This window comes from Taeniopygia guttata, chromosome 13, assembly GCF_048771995.1.
Source record: "Taeniopygia guttata chromosome 13, bTaeGut7.mat, whole genome shotgun sequence".
NCBI classification, from domain to species: domain Eukaryota; kingdom Metazoa; phylum Chordata; class Aves; order Passeriformes; family Estrildidae; genus Taeniopygia; species Taeniopygia guttata.
In genome coordinates this window covers 10721423-10745436 of record NC_133038.1, presented here as the reverse complement: position 1 = coordinate 10745436, position 24014 = coordinate 10721423, and the positions used below count along the sequence as shown (strand labels likewise).

Sequence of the window (24014 nt, the reverse complement as noted above, 5' to 3'; positions counted from 1 at the left end):
CAACACATATGCAGGGGAGGCACTCACTTTCTACTGGCACAGAAACATGCATTTGCCCTAGGCACAGGATTTGGAAGCAACTCTAGAGCCAAACACTCTTACAGTACAGTGGGAAACACACTGTAACTTTCAGACTGAAGACCAACTCTTGTGGATCCTTGTAATCAGAACCTCAAAGTATTCTTAAGGGACATCAGGGATTAGAAATACATCTGCTCACACTTCCAGTCACAGCCACTGATGGTCTGAACCATGTTCCCAGTCTAAAGCTGAAGCACAAAAACCCAAAGCACCTTTCTCCTTCAGCTCTTGGGGCTTTTCCCACGTGGACTCCAGAGTCCTGTTGTTGTAGTAGTAGGTCTTCCCATCTGCTGTTTTGTACTCGGTCCACTCGGAGACGGCGGCTCCGGCCAGCGAGGCAGGGGAGGCGGCGATGGCCACCTGCGGGTGGATCATGGGCACGATGGGGGGGGCCATGCCCGGCAGCACTCCTGGGCAAAGGGAAAACGAACAAGGCAAAAGACAGTAAGTGACAATGCAGGGCCTAAGGACAACACCTAGCACGTTACTGACTTAACTCACAGATATTCAACCCATAGAAAGAAACAGAAGGATTGTTTTCAAAGTTAAATCGGAAAGCAAGGCATTGTTACCGAATTTTCTTCCTGTGTTCTGCAATCAGTAATGCCCATTCCAGGCAAATTGGATTTTAATTAATTTGTTTAATTCTGCAAAGCACAAAGCTTGTTAGCTTTTAGACATTTATTCTACTATTTTAAAATTAGCTTCTCTATGTATTAGAAAAGTCTTTATCAGATGCCTGCAGCAAATAATTGTGGTTAAGTCTACTCCACAGTTTAATTATGCTGCCATTGTATGAGATATTCCTATTGCTCTTAAAAAAAAGGCAAGAATGGATTGAATTTGAGCCATAGAATAGAACTCTGATAAATCTTAAATACTGGCATTAATTCATAGTCTCAGATAAAACCTGATGAGAATGAAACAGTATCAGATTGTTGGGTTTGTTTAGTACTGTGAACTGATTGAAAAAAAAATTTTATTGAAATCTTAAACCAAAATGGCAAGTAAATATCCAAAGATAAGAAAGCCAGAATGATACAGTATCCTACTATCTCTCCACTCATCCCAACAAACTGAGTATAATGAACAGATTTGGAATGACAAGTTCTAGAATAACTAATTGGATAGGACTGGAACTTCAAGATCATAAATTTGAGCCTTTAACATTGAAAAAGTCTCATTTTAAATAACAGAAATCACACACTACACACTGCCATAACATGTTCTCAGCGAGTGACTATTTGTAAATCCACATTTGAAATATGAAAGTTCACAGTCAGACACACAGACACGCACACAACATGCGAGCACAGCCAGCCACTGCACATGTGGAGCAGGAAAACAAAAATCCACACAAGAAACTAGGAACTAAGTATGGGCATGAGATTCACAGAATTACAGAACTCAATGGTTACAGAAAACTGTACGGGAGCTTGGGTACCGAATAAGCTGACACTAACAGTTATGTGGGGAAGTCATCTCCTGACCAAATATGGTATTTCATTTATAGTGGTTTTGAAAAGAAAGTATATGTAATCATTGAAGTGGGGAAGCAAATAAAGAAATAAAAGAAACAACCACATTCACTACCATGCCAACTTACAGACAAAACGAACTAGGATGGGTTTGGAAATTACCGGTCTTGGTGGTAGCGACTGTCTTTACATACGGGCAGCTGACTATTTGCATCATTGCTACACCTGCAAAATGGATAGGAAGCATGTTGGAAAGCTGCCATGGGACGTCAGCTACCACGGGCTGCTACGGACTTCCTGCCACAATTTGGAATGCCATTTGCAGCTGGCAGAGAAGAAGCCTTCCAGCAAGAAAATGTGAATTGCTTTTGCTCCAACATTTTATGCCAGATCAAATATAAAACTAATTTTAAGCCGCAGCAACAGTCTCTGCCTATGTTAAACCAGCTGCTTAGCAAGTTACTGGGATGTCATTAAAAAGAAAAAACGTATTTCAGTGAAGACTCAGGGGTTTAAGTTCATCCAAGGGGGAATGCAGCTCCCCTTGTAGGGCAGCACCACAAGAAAATGTCCCACTATGGGGCTGCTTCCACAGGCAGCCTCTGCTGGGACAGACCTGGGGAGCGGCAGCACAACAAAATGGGCTTTGAGTTCCCAGTCTGCTGCTGCAATTAGAGAGCAGAGTAAGGGTAGAGGGACAGGTCTGATCTAGTCAGAGCAGCAAAGCAGGGCAGGGTGGACAGCCAAGTGCAACCCAGAGGGAAAGCTGAGGGTAGGAGAGTAACTACAGCAAGGCCGGGGGTGAAAGAGAGGGGGTAAAAGAAATCAAAGCAAGAAGCTGCAGACAGGTACACAGAGCTGCACTAGGTCAGGGGCGTTTTATTTTTCATTATCAAGAATGGTGTGAGCCAAAAATGCTTTAAAAGCCAAAACATGCCCTGAAAGAGGTGGCACCATGCACTGGGGTCTGCTCTCCAGCTCAGTAAGAAATGATACAAAAAGGCACAAAAAGGCGAACAGCTCATCCTCTTTGATCAGATCAAAATCAGTGGGAAATCAGACAAGGCTGAGGGGAATGCATTTCCAAAACCTCCATTTTGGGCGTAGAAGGCAACTGTAGAAGTGCTCTCTGGCTGGTCCAGTCTGCATGCTCAGAAACTGAAACACTGCCCTTCAACAGTTCAAATACATCATGTGAGGTAGGAAATGCTCCAGCAGAAAGTGAAATTAAACCCCTGTTTAAACCAAAGTAGTTTCTGGATTTGGTCATTAGAGATCTAGTATGCAAAGCATACATAAATACTGCCAATTTATTTGAAAATAAATTTGTGAGAAGATAGAATTGTAATGTTTTCTAAAAGTAAGTTCAATGAGAGAACTAGTTTTATTTTTAAAAGTATTGAATTGAGACATGAAAACATTGACTCAAACAGCACTGATTGAAGTGTTTGTCTAAACTGGAAGGGTGGTCATATTATATACTTGACATTATCAAGTGGACCTGAAAATTCGTTTTGTTAAGGAAGTTACAGCATGTCTCCAGCGTGAGTCAGTACAAATAACACTATCTGGGGATCGCTGGAGTTAGAGATGCTGCAGCACAGATTAGACTGAGCAAACACTCAAGCTGTTTCTGCTGCCAAGGTCATTCCCAAACGTAAAACTGACTTAAAACATAGGAATTGAGAGAAAGCAGACTTACTTTTTAAGATCTGAGATTATGAGATATCTCTAATAAACTCTTCCATTACTCTTTCTTACTACAGTTTAACACAGAGATTAACTGTGAAATCACCTGACATTGGTATTGATTATTGATCAGCTCTGTCCCGGTGACTTCAAATCCTCTGGCTGGTATCATACCTGTTGCTGAAAGCCCCAAACATCTACAGCCTAACCTTCATACGACCTTCTGACCTCACCTGATACTGTCTAGAAGTCATTTGACTTCTCTTCTGTTTCTTGTTATTGTAAAATATTTTACAGTTTTCCTTTTCTTTTACAGTGCTTAGAAATCCCAACCAACTCAAGTCAGAATTAGCTGAAAGAAGCTGACAGATTTCATTCTATAACTAATCAAACTGACAAATCAGACCCTCTAGTGTGGGTCGTATGTCCTTCCTATGCTATGGGCTCCACCTGCAGCCCAGCTCACAGAAAAAAAATGGTCAGAGCAAACACCTCTTATGAGGGAAGTTCTGAAAAAAATAATTTTCAAGAATGAGTTTCAGGAGATTTGTGTTCCTGCTCTGTCTTTGCTCCTGTACTGCACTACTCCCAGAACCTTTTGATTGAGAGCTCACAATAAAGCCCAAACTGAGCATACACCCACAATCTCCATTTCCACTGGCACTCCTCTCCACTGCCCTGACCATCCCATTTTACCCCACAGGTCACACCTGTGGAGATCATATCCCTTCTTTCCATGCTGGTCCCTTGCTGGCAAGGTTAGAAATGGCAGTTGAGAGCACTTAGCCGATCAACTTTAAGGCTTAACTGTTTTTATTATTCTTCCACACCTCACCAAAAATCAGACTTCTTTCTCCTACCCTTTATTCATTTGTTGTTCAGACTGGAATATCAAATTCAGAAAGTATTTGTTTCCTGGTTTAAACCAAAGAGAACTACACTGTGATTTCCTTTTCAGGCCAATACAGATTAGAGTAGCTTTGCCCAGTTATTTTAGAAGACTATTCTAAAAGCAGAGGCAGCTAAAAGCTGGTGCGCTTTTCCAGTCAGCACTTAACTGCTTTCAGGCCTTTTTCTCTCATCAAAGGAGTGTTCTGAAGGGTTACTTTTCATCCATCCAATTCAGTGAGGAGGACACTGGGGAGGACACGACATCCACTGGGTGGCTGCATCAGGAGGACAGCAGCAAACTCACCTCACTCAGCTTGTACAAAGAAACATGAAGATGCTACTCAGGGCTGCTTCTTTTGTCTTTTTAAATCTGAAACTACAGATCCAATATAACTGCAGTCTCCTGCCTCCCTCTGCAACACAAAATCATCAGTTCCTGGTGTATGCTTAGCGCCACTGTGCACTGAAACCCATCAATTTTGTTTCAGAACAGGAACTCAACGGTACCCATGCAAATGAAATGTGGTGTGTAAGTGCCAAGTGTCATTAGTGATCTCCTGGAAGGCCCTCTGCAGCAACTGCAGAGAGCAAGTCCAACATTTTGCCAGCCTAAAATTCCTTCCTTAGGTATTTAAATATTTCATAAAAATTTAAGAAACTGTGATATATCCAGAAGAATTCCTTCTCTATGTTCTTTAAACCTAAAGCCTGTGAATAACAACACCCTGGCACCCTAAATGCCTCATTATGGTCCTCAGATCACTCCTCAACACTTGGCATCCTACGCAATGGCTGCAGCCTAAGAATACTGAGAACACCTGATCTCACTGGGGTCATGATTTCCATGGTAATTCTTCCTGCTCATCCATGTCCTAGTGAATATTTATGCACAAGACTTCAGGTCTAAATCAAGTAAGCAGAAAAAAGTTAAAGCAATATTGCAATTAGTAAAATATAGTGCTCAATATTCTCATTTAAACATTACATGTTTAAATGCAGCTGTTTTCTGCCATGTATAGCAAAGAACTAGAAGTCCAAAAAATATATATTCTTTGTTAATTAAAAAGTCTGTCTGCTAACCCTGAATTCTTTCAGAGATACTCTGAGGAGAGGATCCAGGCAAGTTCTGTACACAGTGGACACATGAGTGCAAACAACTGACAACATGGACATGTAGCAGACAAGACAATTACAGTTTGCCAATTTACCTGGAAGTGGAATAGGCATGCCAGGAAGGGGGACACGAAATGGAGGTACCATTACTGGTGGAAAAGCAGGAATTGCTGCAGTTGGTTGAGGTACTGCATGAGGAACTGCAGGAGGCAATGTCTGTGGGACTGGCTGGGGTACAGTCTGCACAGGTGTAGCAGAAGGAGCAGAGGTTGAAACACTGACTGATGGTGTGGCAACTGAAACACCCGAACTCGGGGTCTGGTCTTGTGTGGTAGGTGCTGATAAAAAAACACAAAGAACACCTTGTATCTTAGACACTGCAATATATTGCTGCAAACATACTGGCGCTCTGTTTCCCGGTACGTAGCAGGTATGCTCAGATAGAACCAGCAGGAAGACACTCCTGGACAAAAAATACTTTGCCTTCTCTGGAACATTAAATATTCACAAAGAAAGTCAATTTCCAATTTCAATTTGCCCCATTCTTTACACTTAACATGTCTCTATAGCAGAAGCAGGGCTGTATTAAAGGACAAACACAGGCTGAAATGAGGTTCTATTCTGTTCACAGAAACAGAAAAGGAACATTACATCAAGTTTCCAATGGCAACAGGCTGTCCTTGTGTTACTGCTTTTAACAGCAGCACCACGTGCATGACAGCAGCCTGCCTTCAACCATGCTGGGCTGCACCCCCAGAATATGATAATATCAATAAAAATGTGTAAATAAGCAAGGAAAAGGAAAATACTTTTCTTCAAGAGCTGCAAGAACTTTCTTAGTCTTTAGTGCCTCCCAGCAGGAAAACACACAACTGGCATTCATCTCTGTAATCCTTGCAGCATGACTGGTTTCAATTTCAAATTGTTTTAATTGGGAGTGAACAGTCTCACAGCACAGGCCAACAGGAACTTGAGACGAGTCTGCTTAAACTTGTAAACTCACTCCATAAGATTTGGTGCAGAGGAGAAAAGAAAAGAAAAAAAAATAAAGAAACCACACCAATTTACAGCCATATTCCAATGGGCACACAGTGCATTTCCTATTAGTACCAGAAACATTCCAAACAACATACCAGTATTACCATATTTAAATAAAGATATTTGATCTTTCGATAAGCGTTTCAGAAAGGGCTAAAGTTCTTAAGTGCCTAACATTTAGGGAAACAGAGCAGACAGTCAGTATGTGATTTGTAAGACCTAGGTCAAATCAGTACAAGGCAAGAATGAAGCTCAGCCAGAAGTCCCAGGGTTTTTTTTACAGGCCAAGTCTAAGAGTTATAAAATTATTTTAAGTCATAAAATTTCATCACCTAGGCACAGACACCAACAGTAACAGTTCTTGAAAGCAAAGACAAAGTTTAGCAGATAGAACAGGTAGAAGTGGAACAGATTGTCAGCATTCAACATTAGGAAATTCAACTTCAGAGGAGGTGCTAAAGTACTGCTCCCAAAGCATTACTAGCTCTCCCCGACCTGCCACTGGGTCAGGAGCTGACACTGACCTCCCATCTGACTTGTTACTCAGCACAACAATTAGAGCAGACCATAGTTCAACATAGCAAATTAACACCATTCTGAGGTACCCTTCAAATTAAACAAAAGCCCTAAAATGCTTTGAGCAATACAAGTTCTTTGCTGCTCTGGTGAGGTGTCCTCCCTCCAGCCTCAATAAAAGCAGAATTGAAGGGTTACCTAAATTTTACTCCCTTTTACACACAGATTTTGAAGTTTGGGTTAAATAGTGAGTGAAGTTGACTTGTCTCGCCTGTTACAGGAGAAAGATGAATTCCAGAGAATGCAACTCTACCCCACAGCAGGAGCTGGAACGATTCACCTCCTGCACACTCTCTGGCCTGGCTCAGAGCACACATCTGAGCCAGGGCAGCTACAATGCCCAATGTGCCAGTGCCAGATTCCTGCTCAGCACCAGTGCTGTCTGTCTGTGGCCCTGCATGCAAGACAGGAACTCTCTGCGCTGCTCCTCGCCCTGCACACCTTGTTCTGGGCAGTGGGACTGACCTCGCTCACTGCTTGCTGCTGACACACTCACAGCAAACAGACCCACAGTACTTAACACACACCTCTATCCACATGCACTGAGGCACCTGGGCAGCACACACATGCCAAAGTGCAGTGCAAACCACGCTGGTGTGTGCACAGCCATGCATTTATGTGCATGCTGCATCAATTCAGTCCCCTTTCCTTACTTGGAAAACCCTTACAAGCAAAGTTCAGTCCATGGAAGCAGCAGTAATGTCCAGACTATCATTCAAAGGTCATAAATGAACAAAAATGGTTCCAAGGACTTTATTTTTCCTCTTTGTGCAACTCTAGAAAATAGGAACTGGGAAGGCTTCAGCAGAAGAGTAATGCTAATAAAAGTAATACAACAAAGAAACTATTCTGTAATCAACCAGTGCTCACAGAGCAGCAGGTCTGAGACCTGACCTACAGAAACAGATGCCATGGAGAAAATTAGGAAATTGCTACAACTAAACTCCTACCTCAGATCAACGTTTCTTGTGAAACAGTTTTAAGAACAATTTAGCTCTATCTATAGTCAAAAGGAAATAGATGTGTAATAGCTCTGAGATTATGTGATAACAGCAGAAGAAAAATATACGAAGACCTGAAGAATTCTTTGAGACTGGGGAGAAAAAAGTTTGCATGCAAGGTTCTTCTGGACTAAACACTGTACTTTAAATTCACACTCCATGCTGAAACAACTTTGTCCTGAATACCCAGGCTTTGCTGCAGCAATTCCTCATGCAGGATCCCCACCACCTGCTCCCACCACCGCGAGGCCTGAGACACCCCCAGGTACTCACTGGAGTTGGTCTGGGACATGGAGGTGGCCGTGGTGGTGGTGGAGGTGGTGGAGGACTGCGTGCTGGAGGAGGTGGATGGAGATGCTGCAGAGGCAGGGCTGCTGGTGGTGGGGGTGGAGGCCCCCACGGCCTGGGCCTGGGCCGCCAGCATGGGTGTCAGCTCTGACTGCTGGATGACCTTCACCCCGTCCGGCTTCGTCCACGCCGACTCCCGCGTGCGTGCGTTGTAGAAATAGACCTGAGGAGAGCGGCCCCGGCAAACTGTGGCAGCCCTGCCATGGCAGGCATCCCAGCCCAGCCACACCACGGGATGGGGGCCCTGCCACCCAGGCCATCCCAGCCCCACCACGGCAGGCATCCCAGCCCAGCCACACCGTGGGATGGCAGCCCTGCTACCCAGGCCATTCCAGCCCAGCCACACCGTGGGATGACAGCCCTGCTACCCAGGCCATTCCAGCCCAGCCACACCGTGGGATGACAGCCCTGCTACCCAGGCAATCCCAGCCCAGCCACACCGTGGGATGACAGCCCTGCTACCCAGGCCATTCCAGCCCAGCCACACCGTGGGATGACAGCCCTGCTACCCAGGCCATCCCAGCCCAGCCACACCGTGGGATGACAGCCCTGCTACCCAGGCCATCCCGGCCCAGCCACACTACGGGACGGCGGCCCCGCCACACGGATATCCCAGCCCAGCCAGCGTGCCCAGGGTCACAGCAGGACCACCCACGGCCCCCATCTCACCTTCCCATCTGGAGTTTTGTTCTCTACCCAGATCTCCTCAGCTGGGGGCATTGCTGGTGTTCCCGGCGCAGAGACCGGCGGCATTCCTGGAGGGAACATCATACCGGGAGGTGGTGGCATGCTACCCATGGGAGGAGGCATAAATGGTGGTCTCTAAAGGCATATAATAACAATAATGATGATAATGATAACAACAATACAATTTCAAGCACATTTCCTTTCTTAGAGAACCAACAGACACTACACCAACAGTAAGGACAGCTGTGCCAGGCTTGGAAGCTTCTCTAATAATCCAGTGCTCCCAGCTCAGGGAATGTGCTCCCAAGCCAACCCCCCACCCATGGCAGAACAGCTGAAGCTATCACTTCTGAGATACAAATGTGCAGGCATCTAAAAAAGGTGGCATGAACAGAAATGTGGTCAAAATCCAAAAGTCCTCTCCTGAAAAGGAGAAAATATGTCAATGGAAGGAAGAGAAAGAATGTGAGACCCAAACAGCTGTTGCTCAGACATTGCCATCTATGAACCAAATACCCCAGAAATACAACAACCGTCCCAGGAAAGATAAGTTAGAAAAACCCAAATTACAAGTAAGCATCCAGTTTGTCAGTACAGCTGAGCAGTGTGTTTAATTAAAATCCATTACATTACTAAATTTCCCACTAACTAAAATTCTAGCTAGTGCTAATTAGAATAGAAATATGAAATTACATGTTCATTATTGCATGATAAGAAATCCTGACCTGTCCTGCACACAGTTACCTGAAAGCCTGAACACCTGTTGGTAATTCAAAGTACATTCAGTTCTTTCATTTTACTTATTTACTTGGACTGTTTGAAATTCCCTATATGCAACAAGTACAGTGAACACTTCCTGTAAAAAGCTGACAGAGCTCACCGAGCACTTCAGCTCACTCTGCAAACACCTACAAGTGCCCTCATTATTAAACACCAAAGTGTTAAATTACTATGAAACACCAAAGTGCCCCGATTATCCCCATCTCTCCAGCTTTGACTGAATGACAGCCTCGAGTGCCGCGCTCACCCCGAGCCCACGGCGGGCCTGGCGCTGGGACACCCAGGACACGCCATGGCCCAGGGACAAGCTGCACACAGGGGCCCTGAACTGTCTCCCTGCACCCACAACTGCAGCTGTACCCCTGGCAGCTGCCGGTGCTGCCATGTCCTTGGCTTCTGCTGGGAGCTGCCCTGAGATCCAACTTTCTGCTCTAAGAGTGCTACTTTAAACTGCTCTTTAAATCCACATACCAAACTAGTAACAGTTATTTGCATTAAATACTACTAAAAAAGGAAGCCAAGAGTACATGGATGTCATTCTACACAAACAAAAAAAACCCTCAACTCAACTGCAGCCTGCCTTCCCTACCTTCTTCTTCCCCAACAGCTCTTGCACCTGCTTCACCATGAGCTTCCTCTTTCTTGCTCTTACAAGCTGTATGAAGAATCCAGTGAGAAGAAGCCCAGTTTCTGCCTGCTACAGCTCCTCTCCCCAGTGCAGGAGTAAAACCAGGTGGGCAGTCAGTGCCAGGTGTGCAGCCAGAGTCCCAGCACACCCGTTCTGAGCAGGGGCCCTTCCCCGTCACCCCTGCCTCTGTCCAGAGCCCGGGCAGGGAGTGAGGCCCAGCCCTCAGCAGGAGCAGAGCTCAGCCCAGCCCAGCCCGAGACTCCAGCCATGGCTGGGGCTGCTGAGGAGCAGCAGAGCTCACGGCCTGTGAGACACCTGGGAGCAGCAGCACTCCCTGCATGGAAACCAAACACAGGAGACACCCACAGCCAGGCCTGGCATCCAAAGTAACTCTGGTTGGTTCTTCAAACTGTAATTACAAATAGTGGATTTAATCCACAATGGCACATGGTGCCATTCAGCTCCTCAGCATACCCACAGCCCACACGGCACTGACACTGCCTTAATGGGAAGGCACCCCCACAAAGCTGTTAAATAAGAGAACATGGCAATTAAAACAATCCCCTTCTCATTCACAAAGGTGCTGTCCCTTGCAAACCCAGGCCTTAGAAAATCAAACACAAGACCTTAAACCATCCATCAGTTTAGCAGCAGAGGAGCTGAGCAGAAGCTGTATTTGCACAGCACAGGTATGCAGTGGGGTGTAACACCTCACCTGAGCACTGTGCTCTCATCCTGCCTTGCTGTTCCTTCACCCCTTTCAGTGTCCATTCTCACACTATTTCCACACAATCACAGACGAGTTACATTGGAAAAGACCTCCCAGCCCATCGAGTCCAACCTGTGCCCCGTCCGCACCTTGTCACCCAGCCTAGAGCACTGAGTGCCACGTCCCATCGTTCCCTGGACACCTCCAGGGAAGGGGACTCCAGCACCACCCTGAGCCTCCTTTTGTCCATGCTGAGCCCCTCGAGATGCCTCAGCTGCCCTAGACTTGTGCTCTAGACTCTCCACCAGCTCTACTGTAGTTCTCTGGACACGCTCCAGACCTACATGTCCTTCCCGAACTTGAGGAGCCCAGAGCTGGACAGTTCCATGTGTGAAAACAAACGAACCCCCCTGAATGCCACCTAACCAACGCAGGAGAACGCCTTACCTGCAGGTGCGGAGGCCCCATGGGCGGGGGGATCCCCCCCGGCGGTGGCATCGGGGGCATGCTGGGGTCGAAGGGGGGTCGGCCGAAGGGGGGCCGGGGGGGCGGAGGAGGGCCCCGCATCATCCCGAAGGGTGGGGGCGGCCGCAGGAGGGGCGGGGGGCCGCGCAGCACCGCGCTGGGGGGCGGCGCGGGGCCGCGGAATCGCAGCGCCTGCTGCTGAGCCATCCTGCGGAGAGAGGCACAGGAACACGGGTCACGGCCGGCCGTGGCTGCACGGGCATTAGCTGCGGCAGGAACCGGGGAAACCGAGACACCGACAGCGGCAGCAAAACGGGTCACGTTCGAGCGAGTGAAGCCAACTGTGTGACTACTTCAACATGTTCTCCTGCTACACAATTCGAGGTTATTAGTGCTCAAGTGTGAATTTCGCCTCGTGCAAATGGACAAGCAGAGCTGGGATGGGGTAGGCAGCCACTGGGAAGCGCATCCTTCCTTATCTGCCAGAGCTCCTGAGCACGACCTGGCGCTCGGGCTGCTGCCTGCAGCTGCGTCCGGGCCCTGCGGCCGGCCGTGCCCGGAGTGCCGGCTCTGCAGCGCCGGGGCTGCCAGGGGCTCTGTGTGCCGGGCGGACGGCCCGGGACAGGGCCGGACACGGGACAGGGCCGGACCGGAGCAGGACCCGCGGCAGGGCCGGACCCCGGCAGGCCCGGCCCGAGCGCCGCGGTCCCGCGCGGAGCCGGCCGGCGCTCCGCACGGGCTCTCAGAACCCGCCGCCCCCCGGAGCGGCGCACGCTGCCCGGCGGCTCCGGGGCACGGCTTTACCAGCCCCGAGCGCAGGGCCACACAACGGGGGAGTGGGGCCCAGGCGGGGGGCGACACCAGATGCGGCCTGTCCGCACCCCGAGCGGAGCCGCCGCCGCCCGGCCCCACGCCCGGGAGCGGCCCCGGCCGGTGAGCGGGAACAGGGCCCGTCCCGCCGCACGCGGGGCGGGAATGCAGGCGGGAGAGCTGCCCCGGCCCGCCCCGCCAGCCCCAGCCCCGCCGGGCACACCGGTCTCGTCTCGGCCTGGCCCGGCCCGGCCCGGCCGCCGTACCGGAGGTCGGTGCCGAAGCGCTCGCCCGCCGCCGCCGCCTCCCCGTCGCCGCCGCCGCCCCGCTCCGCCATGGCCGCCGCCGTCGCGCGCAGCCGCCACGCCCCCCGCGGGCCCCGCCGCGCCCCATTGGCCGCCAGCCCTGCCCGTCAGCGCGCGCGGGGCCCAGCCCGCCCCGCCATTGGCCGCCGCGCCCGCCGGCTCTGAATGGGGGGAGCCGGGCGCGCCGCCATTGGCCGTGCCGCTCGCGCCTGCGGTCACGTGAGGCGCGATCCGGGGAGGGGACAGGAAGTGACTCGTGCCTCAGGGGGAAGGGGGAGGAGCAGCGTCCAATCAGCGGACGGAACCACGTGCGCCAATCAGCGCTCGCAACCCCGGACCACACAGGGAATGTCCCGCCCCGTGACGTCACGGGACACGCAGCCAATGAGCGATCCCGGCCGGGGGAGGCGCGGCGGCCGCCAGGGGGCGCTGTGCGCGCGGGGGCGCCAGGGGGGAACCGGGGGGGAACCGGGGGGGGAACCGGGGGAACGGGGGGTCTGGGGAGCCGGGGGGCTCCAGCTCCGGGTGGGCACTGCCAGCCCTGGGTGAGCCCTGCGATGGGCACTGCCAGCTCCGGTGGGCACTGCCAGCTCCGGTGGGCACTGCCAGTCCGGGAGCGTTTGGGACACACGGGACATCACACACTGCTGGGCAGCACCGGCAGCTGCAGCGCTCGGTGCGAAGGAGCCCCCAGGGACGTGTTCCCGGGACATCCGACTGCTTTCGTGATCCCACATTTCCCATTCCTGCTCTCAATAAAAGATCTGTCTTCTCTTAGCTCGTGACAATAAGGAATCCCTCGGGGGCCTTTTGGGGGTGCTGAGCCACAGAGACTCTCACACCGAGTTTGCCGCAGGCTCTGTATTCCCGTGTTTTGCTGGAGGTTGGTGCTGCTGTGAGGTTTGGGACAGGTCGGGGGTGCTGCGCTCCCCGGGAGCCTGCCTGTGTGTCCTGCTCGTGTCCAGGGCCGGGCCTGCCTGCCCAGTGCCCGCGGGTGTGGGGCACAGTGCCTGCTCTGCCCTGCCCTGCCCTGCCCTGCCCTGCCCTGCCCTGCCCTGCCCTGCCCTGCCCTGCCCTGCCCTGCCAGGGGCAGCGGATGGGGCCGCGTGTCCCTCACCGGCACTTTCTGTCACACACATTAAAACTGGTCTGCCCACGAGTGTCCAAATCCTCCACACACAGTGGGGCTGCCTGTCTTCTACGCATCTTTCATCCTCTTTTTATCTCCCTGTTCCCTGGCTGTCTCCATGTTTTATTGATGTCAAGCAGGCGGGAACAGCCGCAGGGCCTTCTCCCAGGTTCAGGGGGGCTGGAGCTGCTGCTGTACCCCAGCTCCCTCATCCTTGTGTTCTCAGAACATTCCAGTCAAGAATTCTGAGTGCAGCTCCTTCAGGGGCAGTTAGTTAGCAGTGAGCTGCAAAACACGAGTCATTTTGACAAATCTGCTGGCAGCTCCCTGTGCTGCAGGATGTGGCTCTTGGCAGCAGTACAATTTACTGTGATTGATACACACTTCCCTGGATTTCACTGAAACCAAGGATCCCAAAGGCTTGACTGGCTGTTTGCCTGGACACCCGCCCTAACTCCTGTGGGCTCTGGGGTGCAGGTGCCAGGGGACTGACCAGCAGGCTCTGTTCATCCCCTCAGGAAGCTGTGGGACTGCTCCTGGGACTGGGAGGGCATTGCTGGCCGTGCTCCTTGGGGAATGGGGCTGTGGCAAGCCCTGGAGCCAGGGGAAATCTCTCTGGGGGAATCCCACACCCACACCCGCTGCAGAGCTAGTGGATCTGCTGATGGGATTCTGCAATTGGAATGGCTGTGGGTGCACTGGGGATCCAGGTTTTCCAGAGAAGCCTGCAGCTGGGACCCCCACTGCAGCCCTGGTCCCCTGTCTCTGCTGCCAACCCTTCCCAGAGCCGTTGTTCCCTGGCTTGGAAGCTGCTGGCTGTGCCAGATACCAGCACAGAGCTGCTCTGCTGCTGCCACTGATGCTGCTCTTGCCCCAGAAATTGTTCCCAGGGAGGTTCTAAACTGGGGACCTCCTCAAGTATTTGGATCTCTGTAGTTTTTGAAAGGCTGTTTGTGACACAGTCTGAGTTCTCTGCCAGGCATATGGGAAGGAGTCCTGAAACCCCACAGTGTGGATGTTCCCCCTCAAACCTGCCCATGTTCTCGTGTTTTCTTGGTCCAAGGTGAGTGGCCTTCTTCATCCCGGTTGCAGCTCTGTGCCGTGAGCTGGTTTCAGCACCAAGGCTCCTGGCGCAGTGTGGCAGCCCCTGAGCTGCTCTGGGCTCCCACTGCTGGGGCTGGCCCCTGCCGAGGAGCTGCAGCAGCCGTGGGGTTGTGTCGTCTCAGAGATGCCAACATCCTGCCATTCTTTTTTTATTTCTTCAGATTTCAGGTTGAAGTGTGATGACAAATAAAAATTTTGCCCTGGGCTGTCTGCAGGGCCTCTGGGCTGCTGTGGTGCCAGCATCTGCCAGGGAGAGCCCCAGATCCCATGCTGGAGGGTGGCAGTGGGGGGAGGCTCCTGCTGGCACCGAGGTGCCCCGCTTTCCCAGCCCCCCTCAGCCTCACGGTTCACTGCTGAAGCTGGGGCTGAAGCCATTGGGAGACCCCCCATCCCCTCCAGCTGTGGGGGCCTTGGGGGCCATGGCTGCTGTGCCCCTGCTTGGCCTTGGAGCTGGGCTGTGGGGTGTCATCTGGGCATTGTGGGGAGCAAGTGGGACTGGGCATTATTGAAATTTAACAGGGCACCTCCTGTCTGTGGGCATAGCACAGCACGGCTCGGTATGCTGCACCCAAGCTCTGGGCACGGAGCTCCCCAGTCTGGTCCCAGGCTTTCCCTGTATTTACATGAAAACATCCCATTTTTTCTCTACATATGGAGCCTGCAGATTCCCTCCTACACTGAAAAAGGGGTGCAGGCTCAGCCATGGTAAGAGCAGTAGATGGACGGGGGTCTGGGAGGTGCCCCGTGTCAGGCAGAGCAGGGGTTAGCCCAAACGAGCTCACTGGAGGTGATGGCTGGAAAGAGCCCAGCAGAGCATAGCCCGGCCCGGCTGCCTGCAGCACATCACCTCTGCAGCTCCTTGGCCAGCGGGGACAGTGCCACTGGCCCTGCGAGTCTTCGGAAAGCAGCAGAGTGCTGTGACCGCAGCAGGTACCGCGGGGCTGGGAGCTGGCCCTAGCCGGAGGCTGCTTGGCCACACCCCGAAATTCTGGGAGCATCCAGGGCAAGTTCTCCTGCCTGACGCCAGCCGCAGAGCTGACACTAATAGAAAAAGACCATTAAAAAGCTGTGTGATATTCTGCTCTGCTCCCGGTCCCTCTCTCTCTCTGTCGCTGCTGGCATTTTATGAAATATTGATGTGCCTAGCTGCTGCGGCTCTCCCGTTGTCTCCGCGCCGCTGCCGCGGCTGTGCCGGCCCCACGCGGGCCCGGGGACGGGCCACGGGACGGGCCACGGGACGCGCTGCCGTGCGGCGGAGCCGGGGACGGGCCAGAGCCGGGTCCCACGGCGGAGCCGGGCCGCTCGGTGCCGCGGCCGGGGCTCCTGGCCAGGGCCGGGGCAGGCGGGGGCTTCCCGCGGGCTCGGAGATGCCGTGCTCGCTCCCCTTCTCATGCGAGGCTCTTCTCCGGCTCCTGACCGCGGGTTCTGGTCCCCCCGAGCGCTCTCCTCCAGCCCGTACTGCCGCACGGATCCCTGACACTCCAGAGGGCTGCACGGATCCTGCCGTTCCCGAGAGCCGCACGGATCCCTGCCGTTCCCGGGGGCAGCACGGATCCCTGCCGTTCCCGAGGGCAGCACGGATCCTGCCGTTCCCGGGGGCCGCACGGATCTGTGCCGTTCCCGAGGGCAGCACGGATCCCTGCCGTTCCCGGGGGCCGCACGGATCCCTGCCGTTCCCGGGGGCAGCACGGATCCTGCCGTTCCCGGGGGCCGCACGGATCTGTGCCGTTCCCGAGGGCAGCACGGATCCCTGCCGTTCCCGGGGGCCGCACGGATCCCTGCCGTTCCCGGGGGCAGCACGGATCCTGCCGTTCCCGGGGGCCGCACGGATCTGTGCCGTTCCCGAGGGCAGCACGGATCCCTGCCGTTCCCGGGGGCCGCACGGATCCCTGCCGTTCCCGGGAGCCGCACGGATCCCTGCCGTTCCCGGGGGCCGCTCTGATCCAGCGCTCCTTCGGCTGCCTGGCACTGGGGTGGGCTGGAGCCAGCCCGCTCCTCGGGCCCCAGCTCTGCTGTCCTGTCTCAGGAATGGTGTCGGTGCGAAATCCCAGAGGATGCATCATCTCATGGCCGGTTTGCTCAGGTTTCCTCGGCGGGGGCTAATGTGTTTTCCATGTTAACGTGCCTGCACGTGGCGTCCAACCTGACTGCAACATGGAGCCACTAATACTACATGACTGGCACACATGGCCCGTTGGCAGGGGACAGGGCTGCATGCGCCGCCGCCGTGCCACTCCTCCAGTGGCTTTTGCCTGGGCTGACCCCAAATTTACAGTGTTTCAGGTTTCCTCATCAGTGGAGGAAACCTTTGTGTTTCCCACAAGGAAAACATTTGCTCTATCCAAAATATGTTAGGTTCCTTCAGTGCCTCTCCCCTGACGCCTGCTAAAGAAACTACTGGGAAAAAGCACAAAATCTGTCTTTGAAAAGTTTAACATTGAAAGGATTACTAAAATTGTTTCTAAATATTTCCTTGTGTTTTTAGATGAGAGTTATTTTGGGTTTTGATGTTGGCAGCATGAACTTGGCCAAACCATCCCTCTGGTGCCCCCTTGGAGCCAGCCCCAGCTCTCTCTCAGGCTCCATCTTATCTGAAATTGCTTCAGAATTGCGATCCTTTTCCAGCCAAGGGACCCACCCTTGCTGCCTGCTCAGAAACCCATCCCTAAACCTCCTACCCTGCCCTATCTGAGGGGACCCAGAGGTCACTCCTCAGCCTCACCAGAATGTGCCTAAGTGTCCCAGGCTCTCATAGTGCCCAGAGCCGTGGGTATTGGCTGGGGAATCCCAGGGTGTAAAACCAGCCCTGGTTCAGATGTTTTCCAGAGGCTGTTACGTGCTCTCACTGCGGAACCTGGAGGAGGATCCTTGACCTATGCTGGTTTTCCTCGCAGAGATCCTCACTCAGGCCATGATGTGATGGCAGCTGCAGACTAATCTGTTTTGGCATTTGGGAAAAACCAGACATATTCTGAAGCAACCGAGGTATCAAACTTTAACCACGTCTCCGACTCAGATCCTCAGTGTGTTTTGTTCCTGCTGGCAGAGACCGTCAAGTGCGGGGAGCTGCAGGAGGTCACGGGGGGCTGTGGGGGGCTGAGGAAGTTGTGGAGGGCTGTGGGAGCTCTGGAGATGCTGCACACAGTAGTCGAGGCTCTGGCAAATAAGGGGTGAGCAAAGGATGCCCAGCTGAACCTTCGTTAGCTCTGCATCACACAGAAGCCTTGAAAATGCAATCCCTCTCCCCAGACAATGCCCGATTTTTGGTGTGTTTATCCTCTGACCCCCTGTATGTTTCTGTGGTGTGGATTGCAGTATTTGGCAGAGTTGTGGCTCTTGGTGGAGCCTGGATGGTGCATCTACCTGCAGCAGCCCATGTGCTGCCCCTTGGCCCTGCCAGGTGGGCACCTGGGGGAGGATTTGTCCCCAGTGACATCCCCAGGGCCTTGGGATCTGGTGCCAGGCTCTCCTGGGATGACCAAGGGCCCTGGTAAGACAACAAGTATGTTAGACACACAGCCTCCGGAGTAGGGAAACCCAAATTTCCCTGCCTGTCCCTCTGCCCTGCGTCTCTCTCCACTTCGTGCAAGTCTAAAAGCAAGTAAATGCTGGTGATGTGATTCACCTGCCCACCTGCTCCCTGCTCCTTTTGTTCCTGGAATGAGAAGTTCATCTCATCTGCCTGGCAGGAGCATCCACTCCATGCACAAGGATATGGGGAACTGGACCAAGATGATTCCACTGAAACCAAAAACCTCTCCACTCTAAACAGGGTCTGAGTTATTCACTTCCCTCACCGAGCTCTGAATGCTGAGCTCTGGTGCCTTGGTTCCCCTCCCAGCTGTTGACAGTCCAGAGTAAATGGACAGAGGTCTCCCTCCCCCAACACGTAAAAATAATGACTCACACTGGGGTCGGGCAGTGCTGCTGGGGCAGGCAGTGAGTGCCGGGGCTGGTCCTGGTGCTCTGGCCCCAGCACCCCGGCATTCTCTCATCCCAGAGTCCCAGCTCCCCCAGCTGCAGACCGTGGGGACCACGGTTCCCAGCCCAGGGCCTGGAGCAAAGCCTGGGCAGCAGCAGAGTCCACTGTCCTAGGAACATTTTCATCTGAAACTGAATGTGTCTCCTTAGAGGACAAACGTCCTTGAAAACTCAGGAGAAGGGAAACACTGAGGACAGAACATGGGAAGGAAAAGGGGATGGGAAATTTGGAATTTTGCAGCTGAAATCCAGTTTTCTCTGGGAAAGCAGCTCCAGCCCCAGCTCTCCTTGCCAGTTGCTACTCCTTGGGCCTTCTAGTGCCATCATGAGCAGGGGCTCGGCTCTACGCCAAGCCAGGAGCCTCAGCAGGTCCTGCTGCTCCCACAGGACATGGACAGCCTGCAGGACATGGGTGGCTGGACCCTGCCCTGATGGGGACATGCACACACCCGCTCACATGCATGCACACATGTGCACACACACACACACACACACACGCACACACACACACACACACACACGCATGTTCCTGCCAGGCCATCCTCTATTCCCACCTGCACCACAGCACCTGCTGCCTTGCTCCCGACCCCCCCAAGCCCCTGAGCCCTCTCTCCTCTCTTCTCCCTCCTCCTCACACATGCTTTTGTACATCTAGGACCTCCCCCAGCCCCCTTGTGTTATCAGATGTGCTGCTATTGATTTCCTCCCTGCATTTGTTTTTGTTATTCATTATTAATGGGATCATTTTTCCATCCTTTGTGCATGAAGGCAAATTTTGTGTAAAAATCAATTGAGTGAGCAGTGCCAATGGCTTGTTTGGTTTTCTGTGCTTTCATCTCCTGTGCACAGGTCCCGGGAGACAGAGAGCAGGATATTAAGGAACAAGCATGGAATGGGGAAAAAAATAATAAATCGATCATTAGTGGTTCAGAAATCATAGACAGGGAGTTTGCCTGCTGAGTCTCTCACACGTGTACTGGGTATTTCCTATTTCAGCAGGTTTCCATTTCCCCTTTATCTGGGCTGTCACGGGAAGGGAATTCCCTATCTCAGCAAATTTCACCTACATTTTTCATTTTACCTGTGGGAAATGGTAAAATGGTGCATGGGGTGTGTTTTGAAGAATCGAGTGTCCCAGGTGGATCCCACAGACCTATTGCCCAGGACAAGGAGCCCTAGCCCTCCAAGGAAATGGTGAGTCCTAATCCCCAGGCACCTGGAGTGGCAGATGAGGCAGCAGGGAGTGGGAGGCTGTGATGTGGCGGCAGCTCCTCACAAACGCGGAATTCCAAGCGCTGACTGTCCTGCCTCCCATCGCCTGCTGGCGATGCTTACAGGCTCCGGGGCACTGCTCGTTATCCTGGGGGAAAACGTGGGCAGCTTCTTTGTGCTTCTTCAGCATTAAATATCGGTTCCGAACTCTTCCGCCGAGGCTGAGGGAAATTCATCCCACGCTCCAGGAAGACTAGATGAGCTTCCCGTAACACAGTGGCTTTACCCCAGAGCACCTGAGCTTTGGGAGCCAAACCCAGTGGCAGACTAAGGCACCCGTGATGACCAACCAGGACATACCTGACCTCCAAAGTAAATCTCAAACGAAGCGATCAGGTCCTGTATGTGAAACCTGGGCAGAGCCCCCGCCCGGAGCACTGCCGGGACAAAAGGAGCCGGGAGGGAGGGAGGGTGAGCCAAAAGGTCAGGGGGCTTAAGGTGTCCCTGGTGAACCTGTTGGAGGTGAGGAGGAGCTTAGAGGAGCTGCTCTGTGGGACAGTAGCTGCGGGTTTGGGAAAGTTCGTTTAGGATTTGTTTTACGTCTTTAAGGCACTCTCCAGAGCTGCGCAAAAGGGACAAACGCGGAAACGTCCAAACCTGCAAAGCAAGAACAGCCGCAAGAGAAACAGCGGTGATCCCTTTGCCGTTGTAGGAACAAGCTCGGTCCGATCTCCCTTCTATAGGCGTGCAGGGACAGAGGTGGTGGCCATGGAGCCGTGAGGGTGTCCTGCACTGCCGGCTCGGAGCCAGGGCCCGGCGAGGCTCAGACTGGGTTTAACCCGAGCCGGGAGGACGGAGAGCAGCGCAAGCGGTTATTTCTGCCGGAACACAAAGACGTGAGGCTGCGGTGCCCCGCGGCAGTGGCACCGCCTGGGATCTGGGCTGGATCTCCATTCCCGGGCCAGGAAAGGCTCCCGGCCCCGCGCCCGCTCCCGCCGCCGACCCCCGGTGCAGCGCGGCCGTGCCTGCTCCTCCGGCACCCCGGCCGCGGGGCCAGCCCGGGCCGAGGCGGGGGCAGCTCCCAGAGAACGAGGAAAGAGATAAAGGTACATCCTACCTGTAAAAACACGGGCCTGGAGCCCGCAGCTGCGGGGGAAGATGCCGTCGGAGTTGCCTTCTTTAGAGTGCGGAAGGCAATTATTATTGCGTCGCCTTTATTCTCAATTTTCAGAGCCCACAATATAATGTAATGGCATAAGGGCATTTTTTTGTTAAAGGACATTTGATTGGGGAAAAAAAAATCACTGAGGATGGTTGGGAAAACGCGGTGAGAGGAAAAGTTATTCGCAAGGAAAAGGTGAATTCGTGAGATCGTTTCCTGACGGGGGAGGAGGATGAGACCCAGTTCTCAAGTTCGATGTTTGTCACTCATTGAAATGCTAAAGTGGAATATCTAGAAGAGGCTCACGCTTCGAACATTAATCTTTAATCGTTAAGGTGCTTCTGGGAATCACAAATAAAAGCCCTCTCCCCCTCCTGAACACCTTCCGAAACGAACCCGGCATCGGTTTTGGTGGAGGGCTGTTTCCGTTTCCCCGGGGCCGGTGGCGGCGCGGGGCCCGGCGGGGCGAAGCCCGGTCCTGTGTCCCGGGGCGTCGCCGCGCTGAGGGGCGTTTATTGAGGGTGCGATTGCTCTCGCAGGTTATTTCGGTTATTCCCGTCGGCGCTGCGGCACAGGACGGCGAGGAACGACACGTCGCAGCGGGTTGAAAAATAAAGCTTTATTAGGGAGCGGGGCGCGGGGCGGGCTTTCCGCGGCGGGACGGGGCGGGACGGCGGAGCGCAGCGGAGCGGCTCTGCCCGGGGCGCGCCCCGGAGGCCTCGTCCGCCGCCAGCGCAGCTCGGGGACCCGCGGAATTGCGGTGGCGCCCCGGCTCCGCGCCCCGGCTCCGCGCCCCGGCTCCGCGCCCCGCCGGCTTTCTGTCCCGGGCTGGCTCGCCGGGCCGGGCCGGGCCGGGCCGGGGCGGGCCGGGGCGGGGGGCGCTCAGGCGGTCCGTCCCGTCCCGTCCCGTCCCGTCCCGTCCCGTCCCGTCCCGTCCCGTCCCGTCCCGGCCCGGCCCGTCTCGTCCCGTCCCGTCCCGTCCCAGGGTCTACGGGGCCGCGCCGTCAGTGCACCGCCGAGTACTTCATGCGCTTCTGCTTCTGGCGCTGGTTGCAGAACCAGACGCGCACCACGTTCTTCTTGAGGTCCAGCTTCTCGGCGATGGCCGCGATCTTCTCGGCCGAGGGCCGAGGCTGCAGCGCGAAATACGCCTCCAGCGAGCGCCGCTCGGGCGCGGCGATTGAGGTCCGCCGGCGCTTGCGCTCGGCGCCGGGCGGCGGGTCGGGGCCGGCGGGGCGGGCGCGCCGGGCGGCCTCGGCGCCCTCCAGCCAGGCCTGGAGCACCGGCCGCAGCGCCGTCATGTTGTTGTGCGACAGCGTCAGCGACTCGAAGCGGCAGATCGTGCTCTGGCTGAGCGAGCCCACGCCCGGCAGCTTCAGCGCCGCCAGCGCCGCCCCCACGTCGGCCTGGGTCACCCCCAGCCGCACCCGGCGCTGCTTGAACCGCTCGGCGAACGCCTCCAGCTCCCGCGGGTCCGCGGCGGGCGCGGGAGCCCCCGGGGCGCCCACGGGCACGGGCAGGGGTCCCGCGGCGGCGGCGGGCAGCGGCGGCGGCGGCAACGGGGCGGGCAGCGCGGGGGGCTCGGCCAGCCCCGCCACGGCCAGCGACGGCGAGAGGTGCTCCAGCAGGTCGCCGCCGTCCAGCGCCGGGTGCGGGAGCGGGTGCGGATGAGCGGCGAGGGCGGCGGGGTGCGGGAGGGCGGCGGCGGCGCAGGGCACGCCGCTCATGGCGTGGAAGGCGGCGTCCGGCTTGAAGTGAGGGTGGAGGTGGTGGCCCTTGGCGTGGGGGGCGATGTCCGCGGCCGCCAGCGCCTCGGCGCGGGCCAGCAGGCTCTCATCGAAGCTCCCAAATATATTGCCCTGCAGCTGCGAGCAAGAGCACGCATGGCGAGGTCAGTGGGGAATTCTGTCATCTCCGCCTGAAAAACCGGCCCCGGCACCGCGGGTCCTCCCCGGAGCTCAGGTCATAAAAATTAATAGGAAGACAGCGGCCCCGCTCCGCATGGAGGGGATCAGGGGCGGGCACGGGGGCGGGGGGGAGGGGGGCGCGGAGCCGCGACGCGCGACGGGGCTGCCGACATGAAAAAAACATTAACCCGGTGCCTGTCAGAAAATGCGGCTCGGAGCGGTACTTGCGCTGCATCCACGTACCTGCGGGGCCGGGAGGCAAACTCTGCGCATCGCGTCGCTGCCGGCGTGCAGGCTGGGGAACTTGGGCTCCTGGAGGGCGGCGGGCACGGCGAAGGGCTGCTTGGCGTCCATGACCATCATCTCGGCGCGGCCCGCGGGCGGGAGGCCCCGGGCATGGGCGCGGGGCTGCGTCTGCCCTCGGCACTGCCCGAGCGAGCGGTGTTCGGTGGCAGAGCTCCGCCGGCGCCCGCCCCCCCCGCGCTCCCGCACTCATCTTACACGCTGCCCGCCCGCACGGGCCGCGCACGCGTGATGCGCCCGCAGGACGGGCAGGGCACGGCCGGGAGACCCCCGGTGCCCCGGCGAGACCCTCCGGGCCCGCCCCGCCGCCTCAGCCCCCGCCCGGGCTCGGGGCCGGACGCGCCGTGGCGGGGTCCGGCTGCCGCGTGGGCCACTCCCGCTCGAACCCCGCTCTTCCCTCGGCTGCGGGTCCCGCGGGAGGAGGGGAGGGGCGGGCGTTTCTCCGTGGGCGAAACCCGCGGGCTGACGTTTGGAGCAGAGGGGCCGTCGTCCACACGGCCACCCCCGGGGAGCGGCTCTGAAGTTGGCATTGCTCTACTACTGAGCGGCCCTTTCATTTTTGCTCTCCCAATCTTCACACGTCTTCAGACATTACTGCACTTTGAGGCACTAGAGAT

General features: G+C 55.0%; 2 protein-coding genes across 6 annotated transcripts in view; both read right to left on the bottom strand.

Annotated features, from left to right (window-relative positions):
* TCERG1 (transcription elongation regulator 1) overlaps positions 1-12686 on the bottom strand; it is a 29567-nt gene extending 16881 nt beyond the window's left edge. For 2 of the 5 annotated variants that reach the window (XM_030284040.4, XM_030284041.4), the window contains exons 1-7: positions 12561-12686; positions 11467-11692; positions 8885-9037; positions 8141-8378; positions 5348-5590; positions 1722-1784; positions 294-491 (exon numbers count right to left, since the gene is read on the bottom strand). In XM_030284040.4, the coding sequence (XP_030139900.4) occupies positions 294-491; positions 1722-1784; positions 5348-5590; positions 8141-8378; positions 8885-9037; positions 11467-11692; positions 12561-12631 (1192 nt within the window). In that variant the 5' untranslated portion in view covers positions 12632-12686. The remainder of the gene's footprint in view (positions 1-293; positions 492-1721; positions 1785-5347; positions 5591-8140; positions 8379-8884; positions 9038-11466; positions 11693-12560) is intronic. The other 3 variants (XM_030284042.4, XM_030284044.4, XM_030284045.4) reach the window with 3 other exon arrangements.
* A 9423-nt stretch (positions 12687-22109) lies between these two features.
* Positions 22110-24014, bottom strand: POU4F3 (POU class 4 homeobox 3). Its single transcript, XM_012575784.5, has 2 exons — positions 23338-24014; positions 22110-23052 (listed from the first exon to the last, which is right to left on the bottom strand). Exons 1-2 carry the CDS (start codon positions 23455-23457, stop codon positions 22192-22194), a joined length of 981 nt encoding a protein of 326 aa, XP_012431238.3. The 5' UTR covers positions 23458-24014; the 3' UTR covers positions 22110-22191.